The 25283-nt window shown below is 48.5% G+C and overlaps 10 protein-coding genes across 10 annotated transcripts; 6 read left to right on the top strand and 4 right to left on the bottom strand.

Moving 5' to 3' along the window:
• Positions 1-685: 685 nt before the first annotated feature.
• Positions 686-1882, bottom strand: E1B28_010178 (uncharacterized protein). The gene is made up of 3 exons (XM_043155130.1): positions 1552-1882; positions 1288-1478; positions 686-1224 (listed from the first exon to the last, which is right to left on the bottom strand). Exons 1-3 carry the CDS (start codon positions 1606-1608, stop codon positions 729-731), a joined length of 744 nt encoding a protein of 247 aa, XP_043007594.1. The 5' UTR covers positions 1609-1882; the 3' UTR covers positions 686-728.
• Positions 1883-4200: 2318 nt separating this feature from the next.
• E1B28_010177 (uncharacterized protein) lies at positions 4201-9598 on the top strand. Its single transcript, XM_043155129.1, has 7 exons — positions 4201-4426; positions 4491-4738; positions 4799-5535; positions 5596-6986; positions 7038-8394; positions 8456-8542; positions 8603-9598. The coding sequence occupies exons 2-7, from the start codon at positions 4492-4494 to the stop codon at positions 9533-9535; spliced, it is 4752 nt and encodes a 1583-aa protein (XP_043007593.1). The 5' UTR covers positions 4201-4426; position 4491; the 3' UTR covers positions 9536-9598.
• Positions 9599-9964: 366 nt separating this feature from the next.
• Positions 9965-11516, bottom strand: E1B28_010176 (uncharacterized protein). Its single transcript, XM_043155128.1, has 3 exons — positions 11407-11516; positions 10907-11358; positions 9965-10854 (listed from the first exon to the last, which is right to left on the bottom strand). The coding sequence occupies exons 1-3, from the start codon at positions 11512-11514 to the stop codon at positions 10047-10049; spliced, it is 1368 nt and encodes a 455-aa protein (XP_043007592.1). The 5' UTR covers positions 11515-11516; the 3' UTR covers positions 9965-10046.
• A 319-nt stretch (positions 11517-11835) lies between these two features.
• E1B28_010175 (uncharacterized protein) lies at positions 11836-13966 on the top strand (the record flags this gene model as incomplete). The annotated part of the gene is made up of 7 exons (XM_043155127.1): positions 11836-11955; positions 12010-12270; positions 12328-12507; positions 12558-12626; positions 12678-12884; positions 12941-13519; positions 13574-13966. The coding sequence occupies 7 exons, from the start codon at positions 11836-11838 to the stop codon at positions 13964-13966; spliced, it is 1809 nt and encodes a 602-aa protein (XP_043007591.1).
• Positions 13967-14333: 367 nt separating this feature from the next.
• On the top strand, positions 14334-16980 carry E1B28_010174 (uncharacterized protein; the record flags this gene model as incomplete). Its single annotated transcript, XM_043155126.1, has 10 exons — positions 14334-14416; positions 14475-14664; positions 14720-14754; positions 14811-15221; positions 15278-15342; positions 15395-15613; positions 15662-16059; positions 16113-16228; positions 16286-16369; positions 16815-16980. 10 exons carry the CDS (start codon positions 14334-14336, stop codon positions 16978-16980), a joined length of 1767 nt encoding a protein of 588 aa, XP_043007590.1.
• Positions 16981-17046: 66 nt separating this feature from the next.
• On the top strand, positions 17047-18013 carry E1B28_010173 (uncharacterized protein; the record flags this gene model as incomplete). The annotated part of the gene is made up of 7 exons (XM_043155125.1): positions 17047-17065; positions 17135-17150; positions 17205-17362; positions 17412-17458; positions 17515-17569; positions 17627-17682; positions 17735-18013. 7 exons carry the CDS (start codon positions 17047-17049, stop codon positions 18011-18013), a joined length of 630 nt encoding a protein of 209 aa, XP_043007589.1.
• Positions 18002-19953, bottom strand: E1B28_010172 (uncharacterized protein). The gene is made up of 10 exons (XM_043155124.1): positions 19806-19953; positions 19688-19752; positions 19501-19632; positions 19430-19448; positions 19026-19372; positions 18715-18973; positions 18619-18664; positions 18443-18560; positions 18296-18391; positions 18002-18241 (listed from the first exon to the last, which is right to left on the bottom strand). The coding sequence occupies exons 1-10, from the start codon at positions 19929-19931 to the stop codon at positions 18109-18111; spliced, it is 1341 nt and encodes a 446-aa protein (XP_043007588.1). The 5' UTR covers positions 19932-19953; the 3' UTR covers positions 18002-18108.
• A 553-nt stretch (positions 19954-20506) lies between these two features.
• E1B28_010171 (uncharacterized protein) lies at positions 20507-22018 on the top strand (the record flags this gene model as incomplete). Its single annotated transcript, XM_043155123.1, has 2 exons — positions 20507-20626; positions 20683-22018. The coding sequence occupies 2 exons, from the start codon at positions 20507-20509 to the stop codon at positions 21883-21885; spliced, it is 1323 nt and encodes a 440-aa protein (XP_043007587.1). The 3' UTR covers positions 21886-22018.
• Positions 22019-22120: 102 nt separating this feature from the next.
• Positions 22121-23587, top strand: E1B28_010170 (uncharacterized protein). The gene is made up of 5 exons (XM_043155122.1): positions 22121-22250; positions 22302-22409; positions 22474-22948; positions 23016-23118; positions 23169-23587. Exons 2-5 carry the CDS (start codon positions 22403-22405, stop codon positions 23286-23288), a joined length of 705 nt encoding a protein of 234 aa, XP_043007586.1. The 5' UTR covers positions 22121-22250; positions 22302-22402; the 3' UTR covers positions 23289-23587.
• On the bottom strand, positions 23015-25266 carry E1B28_010169 (uncharacterized protein; the record flags this gene model as incomplete). The annotated part of the gene is made up of 6 exons (XM_043155121.1): positions 23015-24032; positions 24087-24441; positions 24490-24541; positions 24681-24860; positions 24928-25029; positions 25104-25266. The coding sequence occupies 6 exons, from the start codon at positions 25264-25266 to the stop codon at positions 23376-23378; spliced, it is 1509 nt and encodes a 502-aa protein (XP_043007585.1). The 3' UTR covers positions 23015-23375.
• Between the last annotated feature and the right edge of the window lie 17 nt (positions 25267-25283).

Below are 25283 nucleotides of genomic sequence, written 5' to 3'. Positions count from 1 at the left end.
ATGCTGACTGTCGTTCTACTCAGGCTCTTGGGCCCCCGCATTACAATCATGCTTCTACGGCGGTCGCACACGCGGCCTGTTTTCCATCCTGCAAAGTATCTCGATGCGGGGCAAAGTCGTTTGGCCCATTACTGTTTTTACAGATATTACGGCGGCGGCGGCTGGGACTTTGGCGGTCCTTCCTCCCGGGGAGATCAAGGCGCTCGTTGAGGAGTGGGCGAATCATCCTTTCCCGATCGAGCTCGATGGGACTATCGTCGCTGCGGAGTTGGATCAGTGGATGGGTGTTTTGGGTGAGAGGATGGAGGAAGCCCAAGTACCCCATGTTCAGTGGTTCGATGTGGCGATTGAGGGGCTCCGTCGCCGGTTAGAGGACCTTGCACACCACTAAAAATGCCGAGGTATACATGTGTAGGTTCTCCCGCTTGTTTCCTAGCTGCGGCGTAGGGCATGGGATGAAATTCGAAGCGCGCACAAGGGATTGGACGTCGACGATCATTGACAATCTTGAAAACCGTTGGCAAGCCTTCCTCAATTTTGGGAGAAGTATTCTGGCGGCTGTAAATATGAAAAGACGTTGTATCCATAAGAGAAGAGTAATATATAACAACATGTATCGACTCGTAAATCCTATAATTGTAGCGCCATCTGCTGAGGATCAGAAAAGCGTACAGTTAGCACAGGTTGCCATTCAATACTGCATCGTGCACGAAACGCCGTCGATGATATTAGAATGAGAGTGGAAAAAGCGAAGAAATCTCGTCGCGAAAGTGTTCATCGACTTCTCGATCATTATACGGCCCGCGATATCTCTGCGCTCTGTTACACGCTATATAGAGCACTCCAATCAGTGTTTCTTGTCCTAGGCGGTTGAGGTCTGGTAATGGGGGAAGAGTAGACACATTGGCCAGTTCTCTCAGGCCTTGTATAACCCATGGTTTATGAAGATACTTGCGACCTAGGAGGACTTGGTCCACCCTAGAGCTGAAAGCGAAACCAGATATGCGCGTAATGGCGAGGACACGAAGATCAATGAACAGGTCGGAGTTATGGGCAAAGTCCAACACTGTAATCCACTGATCCCTGGTAAAGTTGGATGGTGACCCTGATACCCGCTCCATAGCCAAGTTGCGTACATCGGAGAAACACCAAGCAGTCGAGAGCTTGAGTACCGAGAGCCACTGTTCCAACGTATGATTCGTGGGTGTGGGTAAATCCACGGTCCTGAATATGGTAGCTCATTAGCATAAAGTAGTTTACACTGCAGGAACGAAGTTCGATACTAACAGAGCGATGATAATTCTAAGAAGGCGTTTAAAGTCCTCTGCATTACAACCATGAGGCAAAGGTGAAAGCTTCACAGGATTCGCGTCGGACGATCCTTCACCACTTGCAGCAGATATTTGCGCCCCAGCACCGAATACTTCTGACTTGTCGTGGATGTATTGGGAGGGGACTTTAAAAATAATACTGTCGACCTGTACAAATGACAATGGCAGGTGAGGACATGTACAGTGTGGCGATCTGCTGGTATAGCAGGGAGATGCCTACTAGAAATGTGATTGTGTCAAAGTAGAATTCAGTATCTCGTCGGGGGTTTGTATCCATGATGATGAAGAATTCTGTGTGCTTGACAGGAGACGAGAGCGATTAAGGAGAGGGTGGGGGTGGAGTGCTATTGGCTTTTTATGAGACACGCGGTGATGACTTGGAAAAGACATGGAAGTGTTGCGTTGATGCTGCGTTAATCTGTTGGAAGTAGCAACACTCGGAAGGAAGGTGGTCCTTGCATAAATAAGTTGCAGCAACGCAGCTGAAAGGCCGGGGCTGCAAGACTGTTCACTTCGCAGTATAAAGACATGAGGAGAAAGTGTGTGGAAAGGATAGTATGCCCTTTTCTCCTTTTCTCCCACGATATTTTAGCCGGACAAGTTTGTTTACTGTGCACACCTGAAGGTGCATGAGAGAGAAGCAACCCGTCTGGCAAAGTCTGACTGAATCTGACTGCAGTCGCTTTCGGAGGTAATTCAGGATCGTTCCTTGTTGCTCATCATTTTTGGGCACGGTGCATGACGTGTCCAGCATCGGTTGGGGTCGAACAAATCGATGTTAACTCTTCCTTTCGCCAGGAGAATCGGATGGCTACCTTACCGCAAAACTACTGTCGGGACTCACCTATTTCGGTCCTGAGGACTGAAGCGGATCACTGCCCGGTTCCATATTCGATGACCCATTGAACGTAATCGCGAACTACAGAGGAACTAACAAGAACTTACTTTATCCGAATCTGCAGTCCGCACGCGTACTTCGATTCCAAAAGAACGCTTGGCCCGCCACGATAACTTGGACAACAAGTTGAGTGCACATCATGGTGAGTTCTGTTTAAAAAAATTATGCATAATTTTTGGGAGGAGATTACGGTCAATTTGCGCTAAAAGCTATCGGAAAGTTACCGAGCTGTGCCTTGGTGGGGTATACCTTCGACGCAAAGCACACAGATTCAACCAGGCGAATATCAGCGATACATAATCCAAACCGGAGGGTTTTCAGTGTATCGATGTGAAGCAATCAGAGAATTGCAAGTTCTATTCGTCCTCAGTCCAAATACAACTTGGTCCTGTCAGGGCGGCGGCCTGAAGCAGGTTTTTTTTGCCCCCGAAGTCATTTACGTTGAATTTATGAGGTGTGGTTGGGCTTTCTTTTGCAGCATTCACGCAAAGGATAACAGTCAACTTTCAAGCACTGTGACACGTAGTTCTCGTAGGTTCATTTTGGAGTTCAAAAGCCTGACTGATAGAACATTCCTGTTCCACTCCAGAATCCTTTATTCCCATTTACATGTACGGTCCTATCACGATTCAAATTTAACGCACCGTTGTGACTACTAGCACACACTGCCAGGAGTAGCCCTGGAACAAGGCTAGACACCGGGTCAAGTACGAACGAACCGCGTCAAGCCTTCGAAAAAATCTTGGTAAACTCAGAAGTCCCATCGCATCCGATTTTACAGTTCATGACGGTTCCCAGTCGCAGTTCTATTGAAGCCGTCTCTTGGCGTGTCGGACGGAAGGTACGAAAAAGGTGCGCAGTCATCAAGATGAATCTCAGCTTAACCTTTACAATGTGATTATATTTACCTTGAAAACTCTACTTCACCCCCTCTCTGGATTATCTCCGACTCATGGCTTGAGGGGATTTTTTACGGTGGGTTCACGGCATTTTTTGACGTCTGGTGCATCCTAAACTCACAATTTTATGCCAACAGGTTTTAACCTCATGACGTTCTTCTTCTACCTCTTCGCTGCCAGATACAGACGCGCTCGGCGGCAAGTAACCGCTCTCTATGTCCAGCACAACCCAGGTTTACATACGTTCCAGAGGCTAATTGAAGGGTTTCTTCATAACTTGGAGGAAGGTCCTTTCTTTTCTAACGTGACTAATCCAGACAATGATGCAAGGCCGCCCTCTTTTTGTGCCTGTAGTTAGGTATGTCGGTGTTACCATCTAAACCTAGCATTGTCAATTTGTCTACCGATCCCTGTAGCAAGATATGTTGGCTGAACTTCCCATGTTGAAATAAATTTTCTGACCAAATTCTGGCTGTTGTCGCGAGTGACACCGACCATCCCACCTGTCCAGCTGTCAAAAAATGCCCCATGTCTTGGGCCGATCATACAGGCTCTTCGCTGAATATTAGTTCAGTGTCAAAGTATTTTCTCTAGAGACAGAAGGGCCACACAAAGGGCCAGATTGCTAGTATCGACGCTGGCAAGTATCGCCGTGGTTAGTAGGTTGGCCAAAGGTTGGCGGTAGTTTCCTTGAGCAGCAACTAGGTACATCAGGTATAATGTGAGTCAAACGCGTGTTTCAGTTTGTTTTACCGTAGCCCTGGACCGATTCACCTTGTTTCCCTTCATCCGCTTAAGCTTGGGATGACCTCGAACAACCATACACGCCGGGACTCACGTTGGAACCTCGCCTCACTTACTGCGCGAAGGAAGTCAAGGCCTCGACGTTTGGTACAAGATTCCACAAACTGGAGCTGAAGCGAGTACTGGGCAAGCCTTTACTTACAGTACTTGGTGTAAAATTATGTTCGGAGAACTGACAGCGCTTGGGAGTCAAGTGTGGGAACCGGTACCGGCGACGGGGTGATTGGGGTCCGGCCACAAATTTTGTGTGTAAGCGCAGAGGCTGTTGGTCTTCCCTCAGACTCTTTCGTCCTTGATTAGAGGACTGAGCATCGTCGACAGCGGACTGCTAACGTCCAGCGTCCGTCTTTTTTCTCTATTAGACATCCTCCTTTCCCTATTCATATACTTCCAGCTGCTTCTCGCCTGCTGGCAGGTCATTCTTAACGACCGATCCACACGAGAAATCTCCCCCAAACAGCCCAATTTCTTTAAACCAAAGATCACCAAAATTCGTGCGTTTTTCTCTAGATTTCTCTTGTTTTTTCCTCTCATTTAGTCATATTTCTATCGGTATAGAATGAGCAAATCCTCGACTGCTTCAGCTTCAGCAAAGAATCCTCCCCAGCTATCAGCGAAGTCTGCTTGGTCAAAAGGCCCTCCTCAGACCAACTCCCAATCCTCTCCCCGTTCTCAATCTCCGGTTCCTACCACCCCCGTCTCTGCAACTGCAAACCATTCACGGCGACCCAGTACACTTGGCCAGGGTGTTCCGATAAAAGATGGCGTAAGCATACCTCGTAACACCGTCGGTGCTGCAAAAACAGGTGCTTGGACTTCTCTGTTAGTCTTCAATTTGTGCCATTGACTTCTTCAACCTTTTTTAGGCTCAGCGGTTTCGTTTGGGTCTATTGATGACGCATCTGCGTCAATATCATCTCAACCCGCGGCAGCAGCACCAACGGTAACCCCTACCATATCTGCTGCCATAGCAGTCAAATCTGAAGGTGTAAAGTCCTTTGGAACTGTACCCGCGACTGTTGCAAGCCAGGTAAATGGCAAAAACTCGGTAACTACAAAGCTATCTGCGTCACAGTCGACGGCATCAACGTCAACAGGGACGAGTTCATCGTCGACGTCAGGTCCCTCGATACCTACCACCGCAGTGAATCGGCCGAAAGTGGACGTTAGAAAACTCTTCCAAACCCCCTCATCGACACCGTCTTCACAAACGCCCTCAGACACATCACCATCAGTCCGTTCATCAAATCTTCCTCCGCAACAACCACCAACGCAACAACAACCACCTATACCAGCATCAGGTTCATCATCGCAGATAGGCTCACATGCATACCCTACTTTTGTTCCGCAGAATGGTTTCCGTAGTCAACCACAAAGCACGGCTGGCCAACCACCACGGTCTCCTGTATACTCTCGCCCACAAATGCCGAACGGAACTGGTCCACGACCTTCTAATGGTAGTGGTCCTCCAGGTCCAAACCAGATACCACCTGCTCTAGGCAGCCCTCGACTTACTCCTCACCCACAACCTGGACAACCCAACCAGATGCCTCCTCAAATGCCTCCGCCACAAATGCAAGTCCCCGGTTGGCCGGGGTATTACGTATGTGCTCGCCGTGTCTTGTGCAGAAGGTTTTTTCACTAATAAACATAAACTTTACAGTATCCGCCTGTGGGACCGGATAATCATGTCTTTTACCAGCATTGGGGCTACATTCCCCAACAACATCCTGGTATGCCGCCACAACACCCACAACATCCCCAAATGCCTCATCATCAACCTCCACCTGCGGGTCATGCTCCTCCTCAACCTCATGCAGGCATGCCAATGTCGCCTCGGAATCCCCCTCAACATCTACAAGGTCCTCCAGGAACGCCGACACCTCAACACGTCAACGCCGTCCCCCATACTCCTCACCCACCCCCACCTCTCTCTCACTCGTCTAGTAACAGTATCAGTGGAATATCATCACCTCCCCCTACCCCTGCTGTTTCATCCCCAAGTGTGGGCGGTCAAAGACCCCTCAATACTGGTGCTAGCGCTTTCACCCCACGGGCCAACAAAGTCAAGATTACAAATGCCGAAGGAGCTGAGGTGAGCTTGGATAAGTTCAAGCACCACCAGCACACACCGTCATCTGGAAATATCACGACTCCGCCGACTGGGTCTACTCCTTCTTTGACCGCTAGTCCAAGTCGGAAGGGTATCAAGATCGAAAATCCGAGAGAGAAGGAGGCCGAGAGGAAGAAGAAAGAGGCTGAGGAGCGGGCGAAGAGGGAGGCTGAAGAAAAGGCGAAGAGGGAGGCTGAGGAGAAGGAGAGGAAGGAGGCTGAAGAGAGGGAGAGGAAGCAGCGAAAAGCAGCTGAACAGAGGAAAAAGGAGGAAGAGCTGAAGAAGCAAGAGGAGAGGAAGAGGAAGGAGGAGGAGGAGTTGAAGAAGAAGGAACAGGAAGAGAGGAAGAGAAAGGAGAAGGAAGAGGAAGAGAGGAAGAGGAAAGAGAAGGAGGAGGTTGAATTGAGGAAGAAGAAGGAGGAAGAGGAGAGGAAGAAGAAAGAAGAAGAGGAAGAACGTGCACGCAAAGAAAGAGAAGACCAACAAAGGAAGGAGGAGCAAAGGAAGAAGGAGGAGGAAGAGAAGGAGAAGGAAAGGATACGTATCGAGTCAGAAGCAAGGACCAAGAGAGAGATGGAGGAAAAGGCACGTTTACTGAAGGAGGCTGAAGACGCTGCTGCCGCTGCCAAGGTCACTGAGGCTGTAAAAGCCCAGAAAGAGGAAGAAGAAAAGGAAGAAGGGGAACTTGTCGAGGAAGAGCCCGCTCAAGTCGTGGAGAAGGAGAAGAAATCACTGAAGATTGAAACTGAAACGCCTTCAGTTAGAAGGAGACCCGGCCCCCTCGATCTATCAACAGCCTCGAGACCGAACATCCCTCAAGCGCTCCCCTCTGCTCTTGCTACTGCTCGCATCATTGATGACCTCGGTCGTGTAACATACCCTGAAGGTGTCAAGAGCCCTAGGGTCGAACTCAATATCAATGCGAAGGACGGCAAGTTTAGGTATGTTTTCATCTATCATTTTCTATGATCAAGTCGTTCATTTTACAACAGATACGATCGCGAATTTCTTCTGCAGTTCATGTCCATTTGTAAGGAGAAGCCGGACATGCTTCCCCCGTTGGACGCTATTGGACTCGAACCGGCTGACACCTCTCAATTTAAGATGAGTCGCGGTGGCTCAGGACACCACGGTATGAAAAACGGTGGTCGCCAGGCTTCACTTGGGAGTCTCAGCTTTGGTGGTGCTTCTGGTTTCACAAAACCCGGTTCCGGCCCTTCATTTGGTGGGATGGGTAACTTCGCTACCGCCAATACTGCCAAGCTCACAAGCGAAGAACGATTCCAACTTTCGAATGGAGGTCGATCTGTCTCTGTGGGAGGTCCAGGTGCATCGCCCTTTGCACGCCCTGCTCAAATGCAGCGAACCGCGAGTCAGGGTGGACCCGGAGGCAACATGGATAACCGACGCACGAGGAGCAAGAGGGGTGAAAAGCGTCAAGATATGAATAAGCAACCTGGGGGTCAACCTCACGGTGGTTCAGGGTTTGGCGGTGGTCACGCTGCCAATGCTGGTCTTGGTTTGGAACCCGTCGCTCCCTTGCAAGCAACGGAGAATCGCTGGGATCGTAAAGCTCTCAGCACCATCCCCGCCGATTCACCTGAAGTGGTTGACCGAAAGGTCAAGGCATTGCTCAACAAGATCACTATGGAGAAGTTTGACCCCATCTCCGACCAAATTATCACGTGGGCGAACAGATCGGAGAAGGAAAAAGATGGCCGTACTCTCATCCAAGTCATCCGATTGGTCTTCGAGAAGGCTACTGACGAAGCAACATTCTCTGAGATGTATGCAAGGTTGTGTCGAAAGATGATGGAACAAATCAGTCCTCAGGTTCAGGATGATGGTATCAAGAACTCCGAGGGCAAGCCTATCGCCGGTGGTCAACTTTTCAGAAAATACCTTCTCAACCGATGCCAAGAAGACTTCGAGCGAGGTTGGGTGGCCAAAGAAGCAACTGCTGCTGCCGCCGCCGCCAAGTCATTGGAAGACCAGGTTAAGGCTTCTGAGAAGAAGAACGAGGGTGAAGAGATTGCTTTGTACTCGGACGAGTACTATGCTGCACAGAAGGCCAAGCGTCAGGGTCTCGGTTTGATCAGGTTCATCGGTGAATTGTTCAAACTGCAGATGTTGACTGAGCGTATCATGCATGAATGTGTGAAGAAATTGCTTGGCAATGTGGAGAATCCTGAAGAGGAAGAAATCGAGTCATTGTGCAAACTTCTCTCAACCGTCGGCCAAATTCTTGACACACCGAAGGCCAGAGCACACATGGATGTATACTTCTCCCGTATGAAAGAACTAACGAACCGCCAGAACGTCAGTTCCCGTATGCAATTCATGTTGCAAGTAAGTGAACTTTCCCTCTGAGGATATTGATTACACTGGCTGAATCCTCAAATAATCATAGGATGTGATTGAGCTCCGTGAACGCAAATGGGCTACAAGAAGTACTGTTACGGCTGCTCCGCAGACGATAAGCCAGATTCGTGAACAAGTAAGCACAGACTGACCCGGATCTCATTGTACAGCCCTCTTATGTTTTCTTTACTGCTAGGCCATCAAAGCAGACCAAGCGAAGGAGACTTACGCCCGCAACCTCTCCATGTCACGCTCTGGCTCAAGACGTGGAGCAGAGAGACCCGAGGCCGCCACTAATCCCGAAGGATGGGCGGTCGCTGGTGGTGGAGGAAACGTCCGCCCACCGTCGAAGGCAGGGGATCTGTCGAAGTTCGGCCAGATCAGCAACAAGGGTGCACCCATGACGTTTGGTCCTAGCAGCGTCTTCAACAAGAAAGAGGCGAAACGTGAATCACTTTCGAGGACAAATTCGAGCGCCAATATGTTCCAGATGCTCCAGAATGATGCTGTTGCAGAAGGTTCGACCTCAAGGGGCAGTAGACCACCGAGTCGTAAATCTAGCATCGATCTTACACATGGAGGAATGTCGATGACCGATCAACCGCCTCAGCGTAAGAGGCTTATCCTCCAGCCTCGGTCCAGACCCCTTGAAGATGACAACCACGCCCCAGAGTCCGAGAACAATTCGGAGGCTGAGACCGAGGAGCCTGAAGCTGAGATGTCTGAAGCTGAGGTTAAGAAGAAGATTGCGGAAGATACGAAGGAATTTTTTGCTGTTCGTAACCTCGACGAAGCGGAGGTTTACTTCCAAAAACTTCCCCCACAATTCCATTATCAACTGGTCGACAAGCTGGTCTCCTTCGCTTTAGAGTCGAAGGAGGCCGACGCTCAACTCGTATCGGATCTTCTCCAACGAGTGGATTCAAAATCCCTGGCTTCGCCTGCTGCGCTTGAGGATGCATTCTCTTCAATTGCCGAGTTTTTGGATGATGTCGTTGTCGACGCACCCAAGGCGCCGAATTTCTTTGCTCTCATTCTTAAAGGTGCTGGATTTAGTGATGAGCAACGGACTCTTATCACATCCAAGTCGGAGGGTAATGGGAGAAAGGTTTTTGAGCTCTCATCATAGATTTACTTCACTCGATTTGCATTTGGCATTGGTATCAGTACCCAGTATCAGTATTAGTATATTAGCAGTACACGTACTTCTCTCTAGTCTTTCTCTATCTTTCTCATCTTGTCTCACTCACATTCGTTTCAACCTTATGTTATTGGTATCAGGCATCGTTGCATTCACTCATGATCTCTTTTGTGTTTTTCTACTTGTTCACTATATGCTGCGCACACTTGTTTTTATTATCATAGTATAGTGTAGTTTGAAATGCTTTCAGTCCTCAGAACACCTGGGCACTATTCTTGACTGCTGCACTTCCTGAGGCTTCTGTTTATGCACACGGTCAAACTGCGAAACTGAACGCTACGAGCATTTAGATGGTTGTGAATCGGATGCTTTGTTTCCCAACGGCCGGAGAGGCGTATCCACCATAATGAGAGACTGGATTTCCACAGATTTAAAAGCCAACCACGGTAACATACTTCTATACAAAGACAGGTGGTACTTTTCTACCAGTGGACGCGAGTCATACGAAGTCGAGGATATCGACGTGCGAATCGTTCTGAATACACAAACGGCCTTTGAACCCGTCCCATGCGTGGTCGACGCCATCGGCCAACTCTGGAACTACGATTGAGCTTGGACAAACCCCTACAGCTTCTGTTGGCTCGTCACTACTCTTTCGAAAATCAATATCATGAAGATGTAGGGTGATAGTCGAATTGGCTGAGCGAGAGGCTGCCCTCGCTCGTTCATGAAGATTAGATGAGACAGTCAAACTGTAAGATGACGAGCCTTTCGCAGAGGGGAGCTCAAAGGAAATTGTTCCGTTTCTGTGAAGAAAGGCACGAAACGCTTGCAGACCGTCATGATGAAAAATAGCCGCTAAGCTAAGAGTGATGACGGTACCAGAACTCAGGTCGACTTCCTCGGGAACTGAAGATATGAGAGCGGGCTCTGTAAGACCTTTCGGACAAACACCGAAGTGGGTCCGAACAAGCATGTCCGCATTTGATACACGAAATGCTTCGAGTATCGTCTCCTGATAGCCGATGTGCATGGCGAGGATGTAACGAGCGGTAGGAATATATTCGTGGTGGTATATGTGGTTCGTCCAGACGGTTTGACTGATATGTTGGCTCACTGATTCGAATTGGTATCGTTTCTGTGTTGTGATGTGGTAGACGAGGGGGTAGGACGAGGAGGTCTGCCCCAAGTGATAGATCAAAAATCCGTGAGCCACCCACGCCGATGAGGCTACAGAGAAATTGATAGAAATGTTATCAATCTTGATTAACGGTGGGTACTGAGTTGTTCGAAGCTGCCACAAGACACTAAGGACAAGGTTCGGCTTCCAAGGTCGTCAAGGAATCATCTGAAACGTACATTGAGGATTCTGGTGAGTTGTCCATCCTTATTATAGGGATGTATACTTCTCCAGAGTAATGAGAATTACTCCTACGATTATAGCCAGTGCGGTATGCGAATCTAACCCTGTCCTCTGAAATATGGAATATTGGCGTATCCCAATCGACGCGATCAAGATCAAAGAGGGAGAAACCTGAGAAGAACCCAACGAGAAGATATTGCCCAAGATAAAGCTCGATGGCTCTGATCCCGTCTCTCGATAATTGAAAAGGTAAACGACGTTGATGCTTGATCTGGTGTACATTTCCATCCCAGTAGGCATCCAGGCGCTGAGCCCGTATGAGAAGACGCTCAAGTGTCACGTTCTCCTGATGTTCCAATTTCACCGGTGGCAAGAATAGAGGTGAATTTCGAAAACAACACGTCCAGAACGTCCGGTGTGAAGTAAAATCGCGTGTCCATTTCGCGGTCTACCGACAGGTTGAGTCACTCTCGTTGAGGAAACGTGCAAGACTGACCTGGCGAAGGCGAATAATATCCAGTGGAAGAAGAAAGGACCCAATTTTGAATAGAATGTCCTCTGGCAAATTGTGCAATTGAAGCTGAAGTCGAGACGAAGTGGACATGGTGGTGAGAAGGAACTCTGAACGGACGTAACCGAGAATCTCCCACACTGACTAGGCGCCGGAAGGCAGTGAGAAATACATAGCTTGGGTAATCTGGACTCAACGTTCGACAAGACTATATTCATTTCCAGTTCACTTCTTTGCTCGTTCCCTACATATCATTCACAAACCGCGGAGATCCGATCCACGTCTTACCACTAGTCGCGCCTATGTAAGCAACTTGATCACTTCCAGAAACCCTCACAAAACATAAAGTTTCGTTTCAGTGCCTACTCTTCTTTAGTTTAGCCTTCGGCAATTGGCCGACAGGCTTGGAAACCCATGGACATCGACAAGTATCTGTGCCGGCTTGAAGCCATCTTCCAGGACAAGTCCCAGTACCGCCGGCTTCTCGCTCAAACTGGAGAAGTCGCACAATCCTTACTTGACTTTCTGCAGCTGGTGAATATCTCTAACTCAATGATTAAGCTACCGTACACTCAATTGCAGTGCTAGCTTATCGACTGTCCAAGCGTTTCCAACGGTTTCCGCTCTACGTTATGTTCTACCATGATCTGTCTCTCCAAAAACTCCGGTTTGCATCCTCGATGCCTTGTCATCGAGAACGTTCGACAAGTTGGCGATCATCCGGTAGCTGGGGGAGGGTTCGGGGATGTGTGGAGGGGTTATTTTGATGGTCCACACTCGCAACCGAGGCTTGTATGTCTGAAAGTGCTAAGAACGTTTGAGTCGACTGATGTAGAGAGGATGTCTGAGGTGCGGGGCATTTCACCTTTCACCTGCACCCAGCGTTAATGATGATATTTCTTACAGCAATACACGAGAGAGGCACTTTTGTGGAGGCAGTTGAAACATCCAAATGTTTTACCATTCATGGGCCTTTACTACCTCGATGCAAGTCGACGAAGACTGTGTCTTGTTTGTCCGTGGATGGAAAACGGGAACCTAGTTCAATATCTCAAAGCCAACGACAACGTGGATCGTATTCTGCTGGTATGTTTATTCTCGTCGACTTGCTTCTTCCCTTTCACACCCCTTGCTAGCTCTATGACGTCTCTTCTGGCATGACTTATTTGCACGAGAACAAAATTGTCCACGGGGATCTGAAAGCTGTGAGTACTTGAATCCATACGTTACTTCCACTGACAAGTAGTACTATCTAGGTCAACATCGTGGTTACATCGGAAGGTAGAGCCTGTATTACAGATTTTGGTTTATCTCGTATAGCAGATTCATCGGTCCTCACAAATACTAACCCCACCTCACACTCCGGCGGCACGGTGCGATGGCTTGCGCCCGAGCTATTGATTGGCGGCCAACGTTCGTCGAAGGAGAGTGATATGTATGCTTTTGGATGCTTGTGTTATGAGGTGTGCACACCATTCAAATATGGGTACTTGGCGTGCAATCAACGGGATGCCGTTAGATCTTTACCGGATTCATTCCTTTTTATGAACTTTCTAATGACGGCTCTGTCGTCTTCCAAGTTTTGGTACAAGGAGCCCGCCCACGACGACCCGAAGCCCTGCACGTAGTGGTGCCTGATGCGATTTGGTGGCTCATGGACTCTTGTTGGCATGCTTTACCCTCTGCTCGGCCCACGGCAGAAGCGACGTTAAGTACCCTTACCAGCATTGTTCCTCGTCAGACAGTTTCCCCTGCTTCGGATTGGGATGAGACACTCGTCACTGACCTGTGGGAGAACGTGGGTCGGCCACACCTTCTCCCGAGTACTGACTTACTCGGTATTGAGATGGTTCTATCGCGACTTGCGGCTGACACCGAACTGCGGTCTCTTTCCGCTCCAGCTGTTATTGAACATCCCGACGAAGATGTTCAGGTGCCTCTTTCTGGAGAAACCAGATATTTCGGAAAGTTTGTCGACGAATCGTGCACTCGGATTCCGTTGCAAAGGTCTCCTCTTCTTATGGCCTCTCCTGAAATGGCGTTTCTTTCCCAAAGGCCAACAGACGCCCTAGCTCGGCCTCATTGGGCGGGCGATAATGTAAGGGTTCTTTGGCTTTTATCACTGACATTTTGTTCATGTCAATTATTTTAGTATGACCATATCGAGACAGGAGTTCTATGGGACACTGAGACCTGGGGTGGCGATTTCTCTAGCAGTGCGGTCAGACCACGCACCCCATCTCTCACGTATTCGTCATCTAGCTCGAGTGTCAACGGTACCTCACCGCCCGCTACTCCTTCCATTGCGGCTCGTGAGATAGGAAGCACTCGGTATCGGCTGAACAAAGACGCCACCGCTTTCATACCAGGCTTTTCTCTACGGACGCGGACAATGAGTAGAATCGTCGTCAAAAGGCCCGATGGGTCTGAAGTGGATTTGGAGAAGCTCAAAAATTGTGGCCCTCCAGGACTTGTTATACCTAGTCGGAAGACTGTACGAATGCAACGTCCAATGCCCAACAGTCAAGGTTCGAAAGACGGATAGTAGGTTAAAATGCTCCACAGAAAAAAAAAGAAAGATGGATAGTGTGGAATAGGAATGCTCGATGTACCTTTCATTTGAATAGTTAACGTTGATGAACTTGAATTCCGCAGTCCTTTTACCTGTTATCTCTAAATTTTTACATAAGTGTATTGATCAGATAATTCGCACCCATCATTGATATTTTACGCAGGGACCCAGGAGTATTTTTTTCTCTAAGCGGAAGCAGTGGCCACCGCCGTCACCGCCGTCATGCATTCCTTGGCTCTCACCTAATTTTGAATGCTCCTGGTCTCTTCTCAATACTACTTTACCTGTCCTTCAGCTCATAATCTCTCGTCCCGTTCCCCTCACCATCTCTTTCACACTCATGTCGGCCTCAAACTCAGGCTGGAAACATTGGCGATCCGTCAGAAAACATCTCAACTTCTACAGGGTTCATATTCTCTTTTTGTGCGTCAGTCTTCGCTCACCTCGCCCTGTTCCTTACTCTGAGCATTCCGTTCGACAGTACATTTACGCCTCTTATCTTTTCCGGCATCTTCTACGCCAGTAATGGGCAAAACCATATCTCTTACGTTGATTCTTTGTTCAATTGTGTCAGTGCGATGACGGTCTGCGGATTGGCAACAGTTGACTTGAGCTCTCTAACGCCTTGGCAACAAGTCATTCTGTTCATTCAGATGTGTCTGGGATCACCGGTGAATTCAACCTCCTGGATTTCATGTAATCCTTCTTGAACTGCAATCTGAATAGGTGCTGGTTTCATGGGTCATGGTTTATATCAGAAAGTGAGCCCGCCTTTGTTCATGTGCCTAGAGTACTCATCTGTTATTGATGTTACCAGATTCTACTTTGAAAAGAAGTTCGAGCACATCATCGAGGCCTCTACGTCACGAATACCTGCTTCAATAACCGACCAAAAGCACCATGGGTCTGTTTGGTCCAATCGAGTCGCCGCTCTGTTTGGCTTGGGAAGGAAAAAGTCGAGAACAGCAAACGAGAAGACCATTCATTCAGAAAAACCCGAGAAGGAGCGACATGGCAGCGGCGGCTTGGCACATCGAGTGAGACCTGATATGATTCGCCGTGTGGACGATGCCCCAAAGCTTGTTAATCCAAGTGGTTGGATTAGTGAAGGTGATCGTATACCGATGAAGCGTAACGCAACCATCCAATCTACAACACAAGATCGCCGTCTATCCTTCGCTACTTCCGTGGTGGAAACTTCTGCTCGGACTGCTGTTCCGTTGAGAAGGTATGTGGGAGGCTATCGGGGCGCATCGATAGCTAACATTCTTACCTTCCGATCAGAAATGTAATGAGTCGTCGACTATCTGATCCAGGAACGGCTCCTGCAAAACCTAATGCTGATAGTGGTCAGTAGAGAAGATTTCGGCTGCCCCTCTTTTTGTTGAATCTCTCTTGCAGTTCCCATTCATCGTTTTGAGACAATTTCTCCGCAATCTAGGCCCCCCTCTCCCTCTCTTCCTCAACCACAATCGCGGTTTACACCGACTGCATTGCCCAGAACGCAAACAATAGAGTTTAGTCTTCCTCGCCGTCGACCCCCTCGTACTGTTCCAACGCAAGACTTTGACCGCGAATCTGTCCGCCCAGCCCCTGAACCTTTACAACCAGATGATAAAAGTAAGTTGTCCTTCTCAGCAGTCCCATCATCTCAGCTCTCTTTTCTAGGATCAGCTCGTAGATCTTCTATTCATCACGCTCCCCTCATGCCATACATGTCAAACCACACCTACAGTACTTATATTCCGGGACCTAAAACACTTCGGAAACACAGTGGTTTCGGAGGATTTCCCATGCCCCACGAAATCATACGGAGTATTATCAAAAAGTTTTTCCCAAAACTAGGACGGAAGTTGACAAGGACGATAACGATTCCGAGGACAATGACCGTAACTTCTCATCACAACCCTGTCATCGCACCAGGCACGAGGCCCGTTCCATATGTATCTTTTCCTGCCGTCGTTGGGCGAAATTCAGCGTTCCCCATGCTTACGGAAGAACAAATTGAGGAGTTGGGGGGTGTAGAGTACCGCGCATTGACTGCGTTGCTTTGGATTGTTTCTGGTGTCAGTGGTTACTCCGTGAAAACGCAGAGTCGATGCTGATTCCTGTTTTCCAGTATCACATCTTGGTTCAGCTCATTCCGTTTGTGATCATCGCGCCGTACATATCACAGAGCAAGTGGCGAGATGACTTTGTCCCCCCTGCACTACACAGACCAGTTTCTACTGTCTGGTGTGTTGTCTCTTTTGACAATGATCTCATATCCTTTGGCTGAAATTGAGTGATCAGGTTCTCGTTGTTCCAGGTGGTATCGGCGTATACGAACACCGGGACGTCGTTGGTTGATACATCCATGATCCCATTCCAGACGGCGTATGTTATGATATTTTTCATGGCGTTCCTTATATTGGCCGGTAACACTGCTTTTGTGAGCCTCTTGCCTCCAAATCCCTTTATTCCCACTGACTTGACGACCCAAGCCTATCTTGTGAGTTTCAGTTGATCAAGGTGGTTTTCGTTGAAGTGCTTGACCTTAAACGCAATCAGTTTTCGATTTACAATGTGCGTATCAAACATACTCATGTGTAACCGAACGCGATCTCACATTGATAGATCAGATGGATTTTGTCTAAACTAGTGCCCAAAACATCTCGGACGCACGAGACACTACATTTCCTCCTAGACCATCCGAGGCGATGCTATATCTACTTATTTCCTTCTCATCAGACTTGGTTTCTTCTCACGATTGTTGTGGCACTCACGTTGGTTCTTCTAAGTTGTCCTACGCTGGCTGATGTTAACGATTTCCTACTTACAGATTCACGGATTGGTTTTTCTTCATGGTTTTGGATATTGGAAACGTTACGATGGAAGCGATACCTCTCGGCACGAGGTTCGCTGCGGGGTTTTTGCAAGGTGTCGCCGTACGAGCGGCTGGGTTCGGAATCGTTCCTCTGGCAGCGTTGGCTCCAGCAGTCAAGTAAGAACAGCATTCATTTCTTTATTCGTCTGTGCTTGTACTGAAGCGCCACAGGGTTTTGTATGTCATTATGATGTATATCAGCGTTTGTGAGCTTGGGGTTTCTCGCCGACTTAGCCAACACTGCTGACTTTCTATCCGTTGCTTTTTTTGGGAAGACCCAATCGCCATGAGGTGCGTCTTTGTCCCATTACCTGTGTGTTGGTTGCTCAACGGGAGGGTTCACAGTGTACGCTCTACCAACGTTTACGAGGAACAATCGCTTGGCGTCTATCCTGGTAGTCACCCTGATGATGAGGAAAGTTTTGACCATGCTGCAGACACTAGCAGAGTCACAATGTGGAGTCGTTATCTGACGATGCATGCTCGGAGACAGCTTGCCTTTGGTGAGATGGTTTGATTTATGTGTATCGTTCACAACTATATCCTTGTTAGATATGTGGTGGCTTTGCCTGGCGCTTTTCCTTATCTGTATCATTGAGGTGAGAGATGTTTTTTCTCATTACAACATAACCGTGGCTAGATTCGACTGTCCCAGCGCCACGAGCTTGTAAACCCCGACTATGCCAGCTGGTTCAATATATTTAATATTAGTAAGTTGCTGATCTGGTGTGCAGTGCCCTCTACTCCCTAAACACCTTGCCGCATAGTCTTCGAGGTGGTTTCGGCTTATGGTACTGTCGGCTTGACTTTGGGTATCCCCACAGTACGATTCCTTCTTATTTTCGCTATTGAATTCTACCAACGGTGTTTTACAGGCAAATTACTCTTTCTGCGGTTCGTTCCGTCCGCTCTCGAAACTCATTGTCTGTCTTGTCATGCTTCGTGGTCGCCACCGTGGCCTACCTGTCGCTATCGATAGAGCGGTCATGCTCCCCCAAGAGTTCGAGAAACACGACGAAGTCTTGAGCGATGACGCTGCCAGCCAGTTCTACGCTCGAAGTACCTCCAGATATCATCATCTCTCGGGGGGTTATATGAGACGGGAACCCAGCATCGTTGAAGAGTACCGAGACGATGCACGATCGGAAGAATAGAACACACACACAAGTCCATCTGTCATGACCGTGTTTTGCTTACGGGTGATACCTACATTATACCTTGTCACTTAATTGTACCCACGCTCGAGTGCTTATACACTTCTAGTCCATACCCTCTTACCCTTGATCCAAGTACTCTGTGGTACTCCATCGTTGTCCAAAACAACTAGGTCCGCGTCAGCGCCTGGCCGCAACGTCCCCTTCCTTCCTTCGATATTGAGACACCTGAGTTAGACAGATGATTAGGCCAAGATGAATTGCCGTTCGTTGTCAACTTACTTCGCAGGGTTGAAAGAAGCACATTTCAAGGCTTCTCCGAGAGATATTTCGGTGAAAGAGGCGAGGTTACGAACACATTTGTCCAAGGGAACGCACCTAGCGAGGACCTTAAGTGGTACCAGCCATGTGAATGTGAATATGACTTACGTCCCAGCAAGGGTAGTAGTTCCGTCGACATAAAGTTTGTCGCCCTCTTTGAAAAGTCGCTTTCCATGATGCCACTCGTGTACACCGTCTTTCAAGTGCGGATCGAGAATGTGTAGGGCTAATTGAGTGCTTGCCGTGAGTGCTTGAGTTCAGAGGGTATGGGGAATACTACGGACCATCAGTAATTAAGATACAGCCCTCTGGAAATGTTGAATATGCCATCTAGACGCAGGATGTGCATCAGAGCTTTACAAGGACATTGCAAAACGCACCTTGACGGAGTATGGGTGGAGATGAACTCCATCGGCAATAATGGAGTAAAAGGGCCGCTTGAACTGGCCTTTACTAGCACTTGAAGGGGATGCAGAGGACGCTTCAATCGCAGGAGGACGGTTCAGGTAAGCGGGTGCGCCCAATAGGCCTATGATAGCAGGGTCTCGGTGATGGAGCTGAGGCATGGCGTTAAAGAGATGAGTTATGAGAGTAGCGCCGCGTTTGGCAGCTTCCACCGCGACTGCAGATATAGCTGTACTGTAAGGACGGTCTCCGACTGATCTTCATCAATGGTAGGCGAGGAACGCACCTGTGGCCAATAGAAACAACGATACCTTTACCTGCTAATTCCTCAACTGCTCCCATTACACCTTCAACCTCCGGCGCAAGGGTTATGATCCTTCCACCAACGGCGTCAGTGTCAGCCCTTGCATTCCTCCACTCCGGGTCACTCGCGAGGTTGCTAGTCCCGTACATGGCTTCAAATGTACGGAGACCTTCAGGAGCAGTGGCGAGCCAAGAAGGGGAATGGGCACCTCGTTTGGACATTTCAAGGAAAGGACCCTCTGCATGCCATCCGAGGAGTGACGCCGATGTCCGACTGGGGAGAGGATGTAAACGCTGGAGGGCCTTTGGATAAAGTGCCTTGTCCTGGGTCTACAAGAATATGAAGATGATCCATCTCGAATCTTGATCTGCACACTTCGAACGTACCACTACTGTCGGCATGAGGCTGTTGAAAAGTATCATGTAAATTCAAGGTAGTAAGGCTTCGAAGGGCTCACGATGTGACGCCGGTTTCAACGATCTTGCTTGAAACCATCTTTAAGCCCTCCATGTATGCTTCGTCGTCGTGGTCTTGAGAAGAGAAATCGAAGCCATAGGCACCGTTAATCTGGATGTCGATAAGGCCAGGACTAATATCTCGTAGCCGTTAGCCATGACAAATGGGTACAACGGGCATTTTCTTGCCTTAGGATACTTCCTTGGAGGTCAATGACTTCCCCAGGACGTTCTGTGCGCACGAAGAAAGTATCCTTGTGTTCTGGGGGTTAGTGTAAAATAAACAAATAGGCCCGTGATAACTCACTTGAGGATCCAGTATTCTGCCAGTGACTTGATCTACCCATAGATCTTTCTTTCGGAAAGTACCATCTTCTTGCAGCAGCAGGCAATTCGTGAAACAGAGTATTCCGTTGGGCGACGATGTGTTCATCTTGAAAGCCGCACGCAACTGATGAAATCTAAATGAGCCAGTGCCTGGTGGAAGGAACACGGTCATATGCCTCCATCCCGCTAACCAGTGGAAACCGAAGAGAATGAAGTGTCGAGCGAAGAGGAATGGATGAATATCTCCTCTTGGTGGAGTCCTTGTCTCGATATGATTACCGTTCGCATTGATTATCGACGGTCTGCGCCTTCGTGAAACTTGACGAACTTGTACACCCAAGTTGTCGAGGCGGTACTGTGAACAAATGATGTTTCGAGTTTCGTATTTAGCGTCGTGTCGTAGGCGAGTAGGCGACACCCAGCTTTTCATCAACAACGACAACGATTCTCGCACACATTTAATTTGGCCCTGCGCGTCGTCCGAAGCAGCTATCTTAGTATCCACGACAGTGGATGGTCACGTTTCAAATGTTCGTCAAGTTACCAATAGTTTGGTCTACCTCCAAGCTTGGCAATGCCTCTCGAAAGTGACACTGGCAAGGACGTATTTTCCACGCAACGTCCACGTCACGTTTACTAGCATGGTTTCCTATTAAAAGTGGGACGAAAAGCCCCATCATCATGGAAGACCGGCGAACTGTTCAAGACACCCACGACCTTTCTCTGAGACGCATCAAAAATGAAATCCTAGCATTGAACGAACGTCTTGTTCTTTTGTCGTCTGCTGATACGGCTGCACCAGTACGTCCCAACCTTTCAGGCCAGTTGACTGTTCAAATCAAGGCTCTTTTCTACAGAACAATGCCATAACTTCAGAACACCAATCCATAAGGCTCGCCCTGTTGTCCAAAATCAGGGAACGCATCAACACCGAAGATATCCTCGACCTGCACAGATCAGTTTCGACCCCTGCTCATCTATTGCCGTTCGAGATTTGGGCTCAGATTTTCTCCCTTTGCATGCCAGACATCCGATTTCCAAGCTGGGACACTCAATTCACTCCCGTCGTAGTCGGAAGAGTCTGCTCACGGTGGAGGTCCATGACTCGACTCATGCCAGAACTGTGGTCGTCAATATCATTCGATATACTTCCAGGCATGGGCAATAAACGACCCAGGTGGATGCCCCTCATTCACGCTTTCTTGAATCGCTCTGTCCATCACCCCCTTTCCATTCAGATTATTTGGTATCAGTCCAAATTCGAGCAGGGCCTGCCTGCTTTCACAGATTATTTTTTGGACTTGATCACTTCTGCATCAGCCCGTTGGAAGCATCTAGATATTACGGTCCCTTCTGAATTCCTTCGTCCGTTTTTAGAGGCCCGTTTGCCAATTCTGGAAACATTCACTATCGGAAGTGATGCCGACCCGCCCCTTACCCTTCGAGATGTCCCCCGCCTTCGCAGCGTCGTATTCTCCAGTTTCTATCTCCGACCCTTGACTTGGAACATCCCCTGGAATCAATTAACGGAGCTCGTATCCAAGACCCTACTGGGCATCGAGGATGTAAAGCGCATTCTACATCAATGCCCGCGCCTCCAGTGCTTCCAGCTGCGAGTTACTCGGTCTGCTACGTGGTATCGTCCTGTCGACGTCATTGTTCAAAATCCAGCGTTGGTCGTTTTACCGGAGCTCAGAAGGTTCGCCATGGTGATTAGGCACGGCGACAGTGTCTTCTCCATCCTTGATCATCTTGAGTGTCCCGCTCTTGAGGAGATACGATTTAGTGGTGTGCAAAGTGCCCCGATCCCTCCAACCTACCCTACCGTGATTCAGCCGAAACCCTATATATTGGCCCTCATCTCGAGGTCCAAATGTACGCTCAGGAAACTCATATTTGAGAACTTCCCAAGGCTCAACGATTTGGAAATACGAGACCTTCTGACTCGCATACCTAATCTGACGGAGATGGCGATAACCTTCAATGGAAACGATGCACTAAATGATGACTTCAAAGCCATTCTAGCGGACCGTAGAGCGAGAATGTCGCGACTGGAATAGGCAAAGAGCTGAGTATTCTTGTCGATGATTTCGGAACACGGCACCTCTGCGTCATCTCTCGTCTTCTGCTTTTGTTCATAAACCCGATGTATGTCTCTTACATATAGATAATACAGCGTTTCCTGTTCTTCCCGAATTGAAATTCTTTACTGTAACGTGGCGAAGGCGTTTGGACCCTGCGGTCCTCACAAAGACCAACCACTGTTACCAGTGAGGTCATCCGTTTTCTACCAGTGCCTGATGCAGAAGAGTGTCGGGTTCTTCGGACACTAGTACCGTCCCAGCTCGCGGCGCTCGTATTCTGTTCGACCCGATTTTCAGTGAATACTGTACACCGATCAAATTGGCTCTTAAAAGAATAACCCGTATGCGAAGAATATCTTTCTAGGGTCGCCCAACTAACAAGATCATATCAGCCCCTGCCTGTCAAGTAGAGGACCTTCCAGAGATTGACGCGGTTGTTTTATCCGTGAGTTCAGTATATCGCTTCCTTATAACCTTGAATAGCACAACCACTATGATCAGTAAGTGCCAAACCGGTCAAGTTTTCGATACTTGAAGTGACCGCACAATTTGAACCAAGCCTAGACAAGTCTACCATTAGCAAGTTGACTTCGTTACCTCGCACACCTCATTTCTATCGCCCCTTAGGGAACCTTGAAACCCTCAAGTCATTCGGTGTTCCTGAAGACAAGTGCCACATTCTCGATTGGTGGGAGAGCCGGAGTCGTGTTGAAGTTTCGGTACCCACAAGGGAGCCTTCCGAAAGTGAAACTATCTCAGTCATATTTGATATGACTTGCACTCCAGGCCAACATAACGTCGGGCGTAACTTCATGGACAGTTCTTTTTATTCCAAGTCCCTCTGGTCCGGATGGGTTGTACCAGAAATTCTCTCCGAAAACCAACCGACCTCATCTCCTAAATCCATTTATTTTGCTGGAGATACTGGCTACAGGGCGGTACTAGACGACCAGAACGAAGTCGAAGTCCCGGTTTGTGAGGCGTTCAAGCAGATAGGTGAACGTTTCGATGGTGTTGACCTTGCAATCCTTCCAAGCGGGTATGACTTGACTGGACAATATAATATCACTTCATCTCGTTGACCATCCTCACCTTCATTCATCCAGCGCCACCCCAGCGATATATGTCCCCTATTCATCTTTCTCCCAAGGAAAGTGCGTTGGTCTTCAAAGATATCAAAGCAGAACACGGCTTGAGAATGCATTGGGGGTGAGCCCGCATTCCCAAATGTATAATTCACCTAAACGTTCCTGCTGCAGAACCTTTGTACTAACGAGAGAACCTATCATGGACCCGCCCCAGAAACTCAAGGAAGCCTGCGAGGAAGTCGGTATCGAAGAGGGGTCCTTCATCTGCACCAGACTATGATTTATGACTAACAAATCTCCCGTTCGACGTGATAATAGTACCATTGAGCAGCATAAGCTTGGTTCATCCAAAAGACGTGTAGAGCCGTGACCTGAATATCACCTCCCTCCACCAGCGTGTCTATGCCGTGGTCGTCCTCCCTTTTCCTTTCTCTTTCTTTCTTGCTCTTCTTCTCTTGCTCTCGCTCCCCTTTGCCTCGGATCAATGACTTCATAGTCCCTCTCCGCTTTCTGAACCTCTTCCGTATTATCTTTCGGGAAATGCAGCTGGTGTCCAAGAAATCCTCTGTCATCGTCGACCTCCATTCCGGGATCTTCTGCCCCACCCCCACCCACATCCACATCGCGCATAACTTCTTCATCTGGGCGTCCTTCTTCACCCTCGCCTTCGTTGATCTGAACACCCTTCAGCTTCCCTCTGAATAAATCCAGTTTCGCTAATAAATCTCCTTCGTCCTTTCGTTTGGCCTTTTTGTTTAGCCCTCTGCCTTTTTCATACTTCTTGAGTTCCTCCTCTAGGTAGGACCGTTTCGGCTTCTTCTTGGACTCGTCGTCGCTGTCCTCTCCAGCCCGTCTTTTAGCCAACTTCCGAATATCCGCCTCCAGCTTTTCAATCTCAATTTGCCTCTCAGTTAATGATGAGGCTTTTTCAGAGGCGTGTTGGGACCGTATCTTCGTTATGTCCAGTTCCTTTTCCTTTTCCTTATCTTTCTTCTTCAACGATTTTCCCTCGTTGTCCCGACGAGAATCCGAGTTCTGGCACGCATCCATGAACACATTTAGAACAGGAATAGTAGGGATATAACGCACTTTGTCTGAATCTTTGACCATGCTCAGCGGTTTGTGGGTCACAAAGTCCGGCAGATCCGTGAGTACAGGGTTTTCGAGAGCTTGCGATGAGCCGGAACCGCCCGTGTCCATTAGATCAGGCCTGAAGATAGCCTTCTTCTTGAACTCTACAGGAGAATCTTCACCGGCTTCATCAACACCAAAGCTAAGGAGTTTTGTGTTCTTCTTGGCTCCCTTCCTCCTCATTTCCTCCTCTCGCTCTCGTTGCGCATCTCCCCGGGCCTTCTGCTGTGCGCGCTTTTCCGCAGCCGTGATTCTGGGTACAATATCGGGGAAGGGATTGTCTAGTATCCGAATAGATTTTATCTTAGGTGGACTACCAAAGGAATGAGCTGAGCATAACGGGCCAGGCGGGAGTACTCACTAAAGCGGTCTCTCGTTCTTGCCCAATTCCATATCACCGATTTTGAGAACATCTACCCAAGGGAAAGGATAGTGTAGGTTAGCCTTACATGGAGGATTGAGTCGAGAGAAGGCGAGCACATGAACAGAACGATAACATCAACCGACAAGCAGTAAAGGGAGGGAATGAAGAAAGTAAGACCGGACACTCACTGTACACTGTATCTCCAACGATTCTGCCAAATAATGTGTGTTTGCCTTGCAGCTCATCTGCTCTGTCTAGCGTGATGATAAATTGCGAATCGTTCGAGTTCTTCGTCCCGCTGTTCGCCATGGCCACGAGACCTCGGTGTGCAAAACGAAGTCGAGGATGAATTTCATCTTCAAACGGTTCTAAAGTCGGATAGAAACGAGTTGATTATTACGAGCGGTAGTGTTTTGAGTGTTCTGGAAAAGTCACCTCCATAAATAGACTCGCCACCAGCACCAGTCCCTGTTTTATCGCCAGTCTGAACTAAGAAATTCGGTACGACTCTATGGAAAATGACTCCATCGTAGTAGCCTCAATTGTAAACATATAAGAGCACTCTTGAGTCTCTTTCAACCTGTTCTAGAGAAGGACAGTCTGAAACTCACCTTCCATAGCTAACTGCAAGAAATTCCGACATGTCTTTGGTGTTTCTTTTGACCATAGTTCGACGTCGATCTCGCCCACTGTGGTGGAGATTATTACACGGCCGTGCGTCGGGAGAGCCATTAGGGTCGAAAGCTGCACGCGTTTGCCGTTCGTAGTCGGCATATGCACAGGTTCCCACG

Source organism: Marasmius oreades, chromosome 6 (genome assembly GCF_018924745.1).
Source record: "Marasmius oreades isolate 03SP1 chromosome 6, whole genome shotgun sequence".
Lineage (NCBI taxonomy): Eukaryota > Fungi > Basidiomycota > Agaricomycetes > Agaricales > Marasmiaceae > Marasmius > Marasmius oreades.
This window is presented reverse-complemented; position numbering and strand designations above follow the sequence as displayed.

Coding starts and splice junctions, on each gene's coding strand:
- E1B28_010177 (XM_043155129.1), top strand. CDS start 4,492: ATGAGCAAATCCTCGACTGCTTCAGCTTCAGCAAAGAATCCTCCCCAG. Junction 4,739..4,798: donor CGTCGGTGCTGCAAAAACAG/GTGCTTGGACTT, acceptor AACCTTTTTTAG/GCTCAGCGGTTTCGTTTGGG. Junction 6,987..7,037: donor GCGAAGGACGGCAAGTTTAG/GTATGTTTTCAT, acceptor ATTTTACAACAG/ATACGATCGCGAATTTCTTC.
- E1B28_010178 (XM_043155130.1), bottom strand. CDS start 1,608: ATGGATACAAACCCCCGACGAGATACTGAATTCTACTTTGACACAATC. Junction 1,479..1,551: donor TTGACACAATCACATTTCTA/GTAGGCATCTCC, acceptor TCATTTGTACAG/GTCGACAGTATTATTTTTAA. Junction 1,225..1,287: donor CTTAGAATTATCATCGCTCT/GTTAGTATCGAA, acceptor TACCATATTCAG/GACCGTGGATTTACCCACAC.
- E1B28_010172 (XM_043155124.1), bottom strand. CDS start 19,931: ATGAACACATCGTCGCCCAACGGAATACTCTGTTTCACGAATTGCCTG. Junction 18,561..18,618: donor CTGTATCTTAATTACTGATG/GTCCGTAGTATT, acceptor GCACTCAATTAG/CCCTACACATTCTCGATCCG. Junction 18,392..18,442: donor ACTACTACCCTTGCTGGGAC/GTAAGTCATATT, acceptor GGTCCTCGCTAG/GTGCGTTCCCTTGGACAAAT.
- E1B28_010176 (XM_043155128.1), bottom strand. CDS start 11,514: ATGTCCACTTCGTCTCGACTTCAGCTTCAATTGCACAATTTGCCAGAG. Junction 11,359..11,406: donor ATATTATTCGCCTTCGCCAG/GTCAGTCTTGCA, acceptor ACCTGTCGGTAG/ACCGCGAAATGGACACGCGA. Junction 10,855..10,906: donor AACTCACCAGAATCCTCAAT/GTACGTTTCAGA, acceptor CCTTGTCCTTAG/TGTCTTGTGGCAGCTTCGAA.
- E1B28_010170 (XM_043155122.1), top strand. Junction 22,949..23,015: donor CTTGCAATCCTTCCAAGCGG/GTATGACTTGAC, acceptor TCATTCATCCAG/CGCCACCCCAGCGATATATG. Junction 23,119..23,168: donor GGCTTGAGAATGCATTGGGG/GTGAGCCCGCAT, acceptor TTCCTGCTGCAG/AACCTTTGTACTAACGAGAG.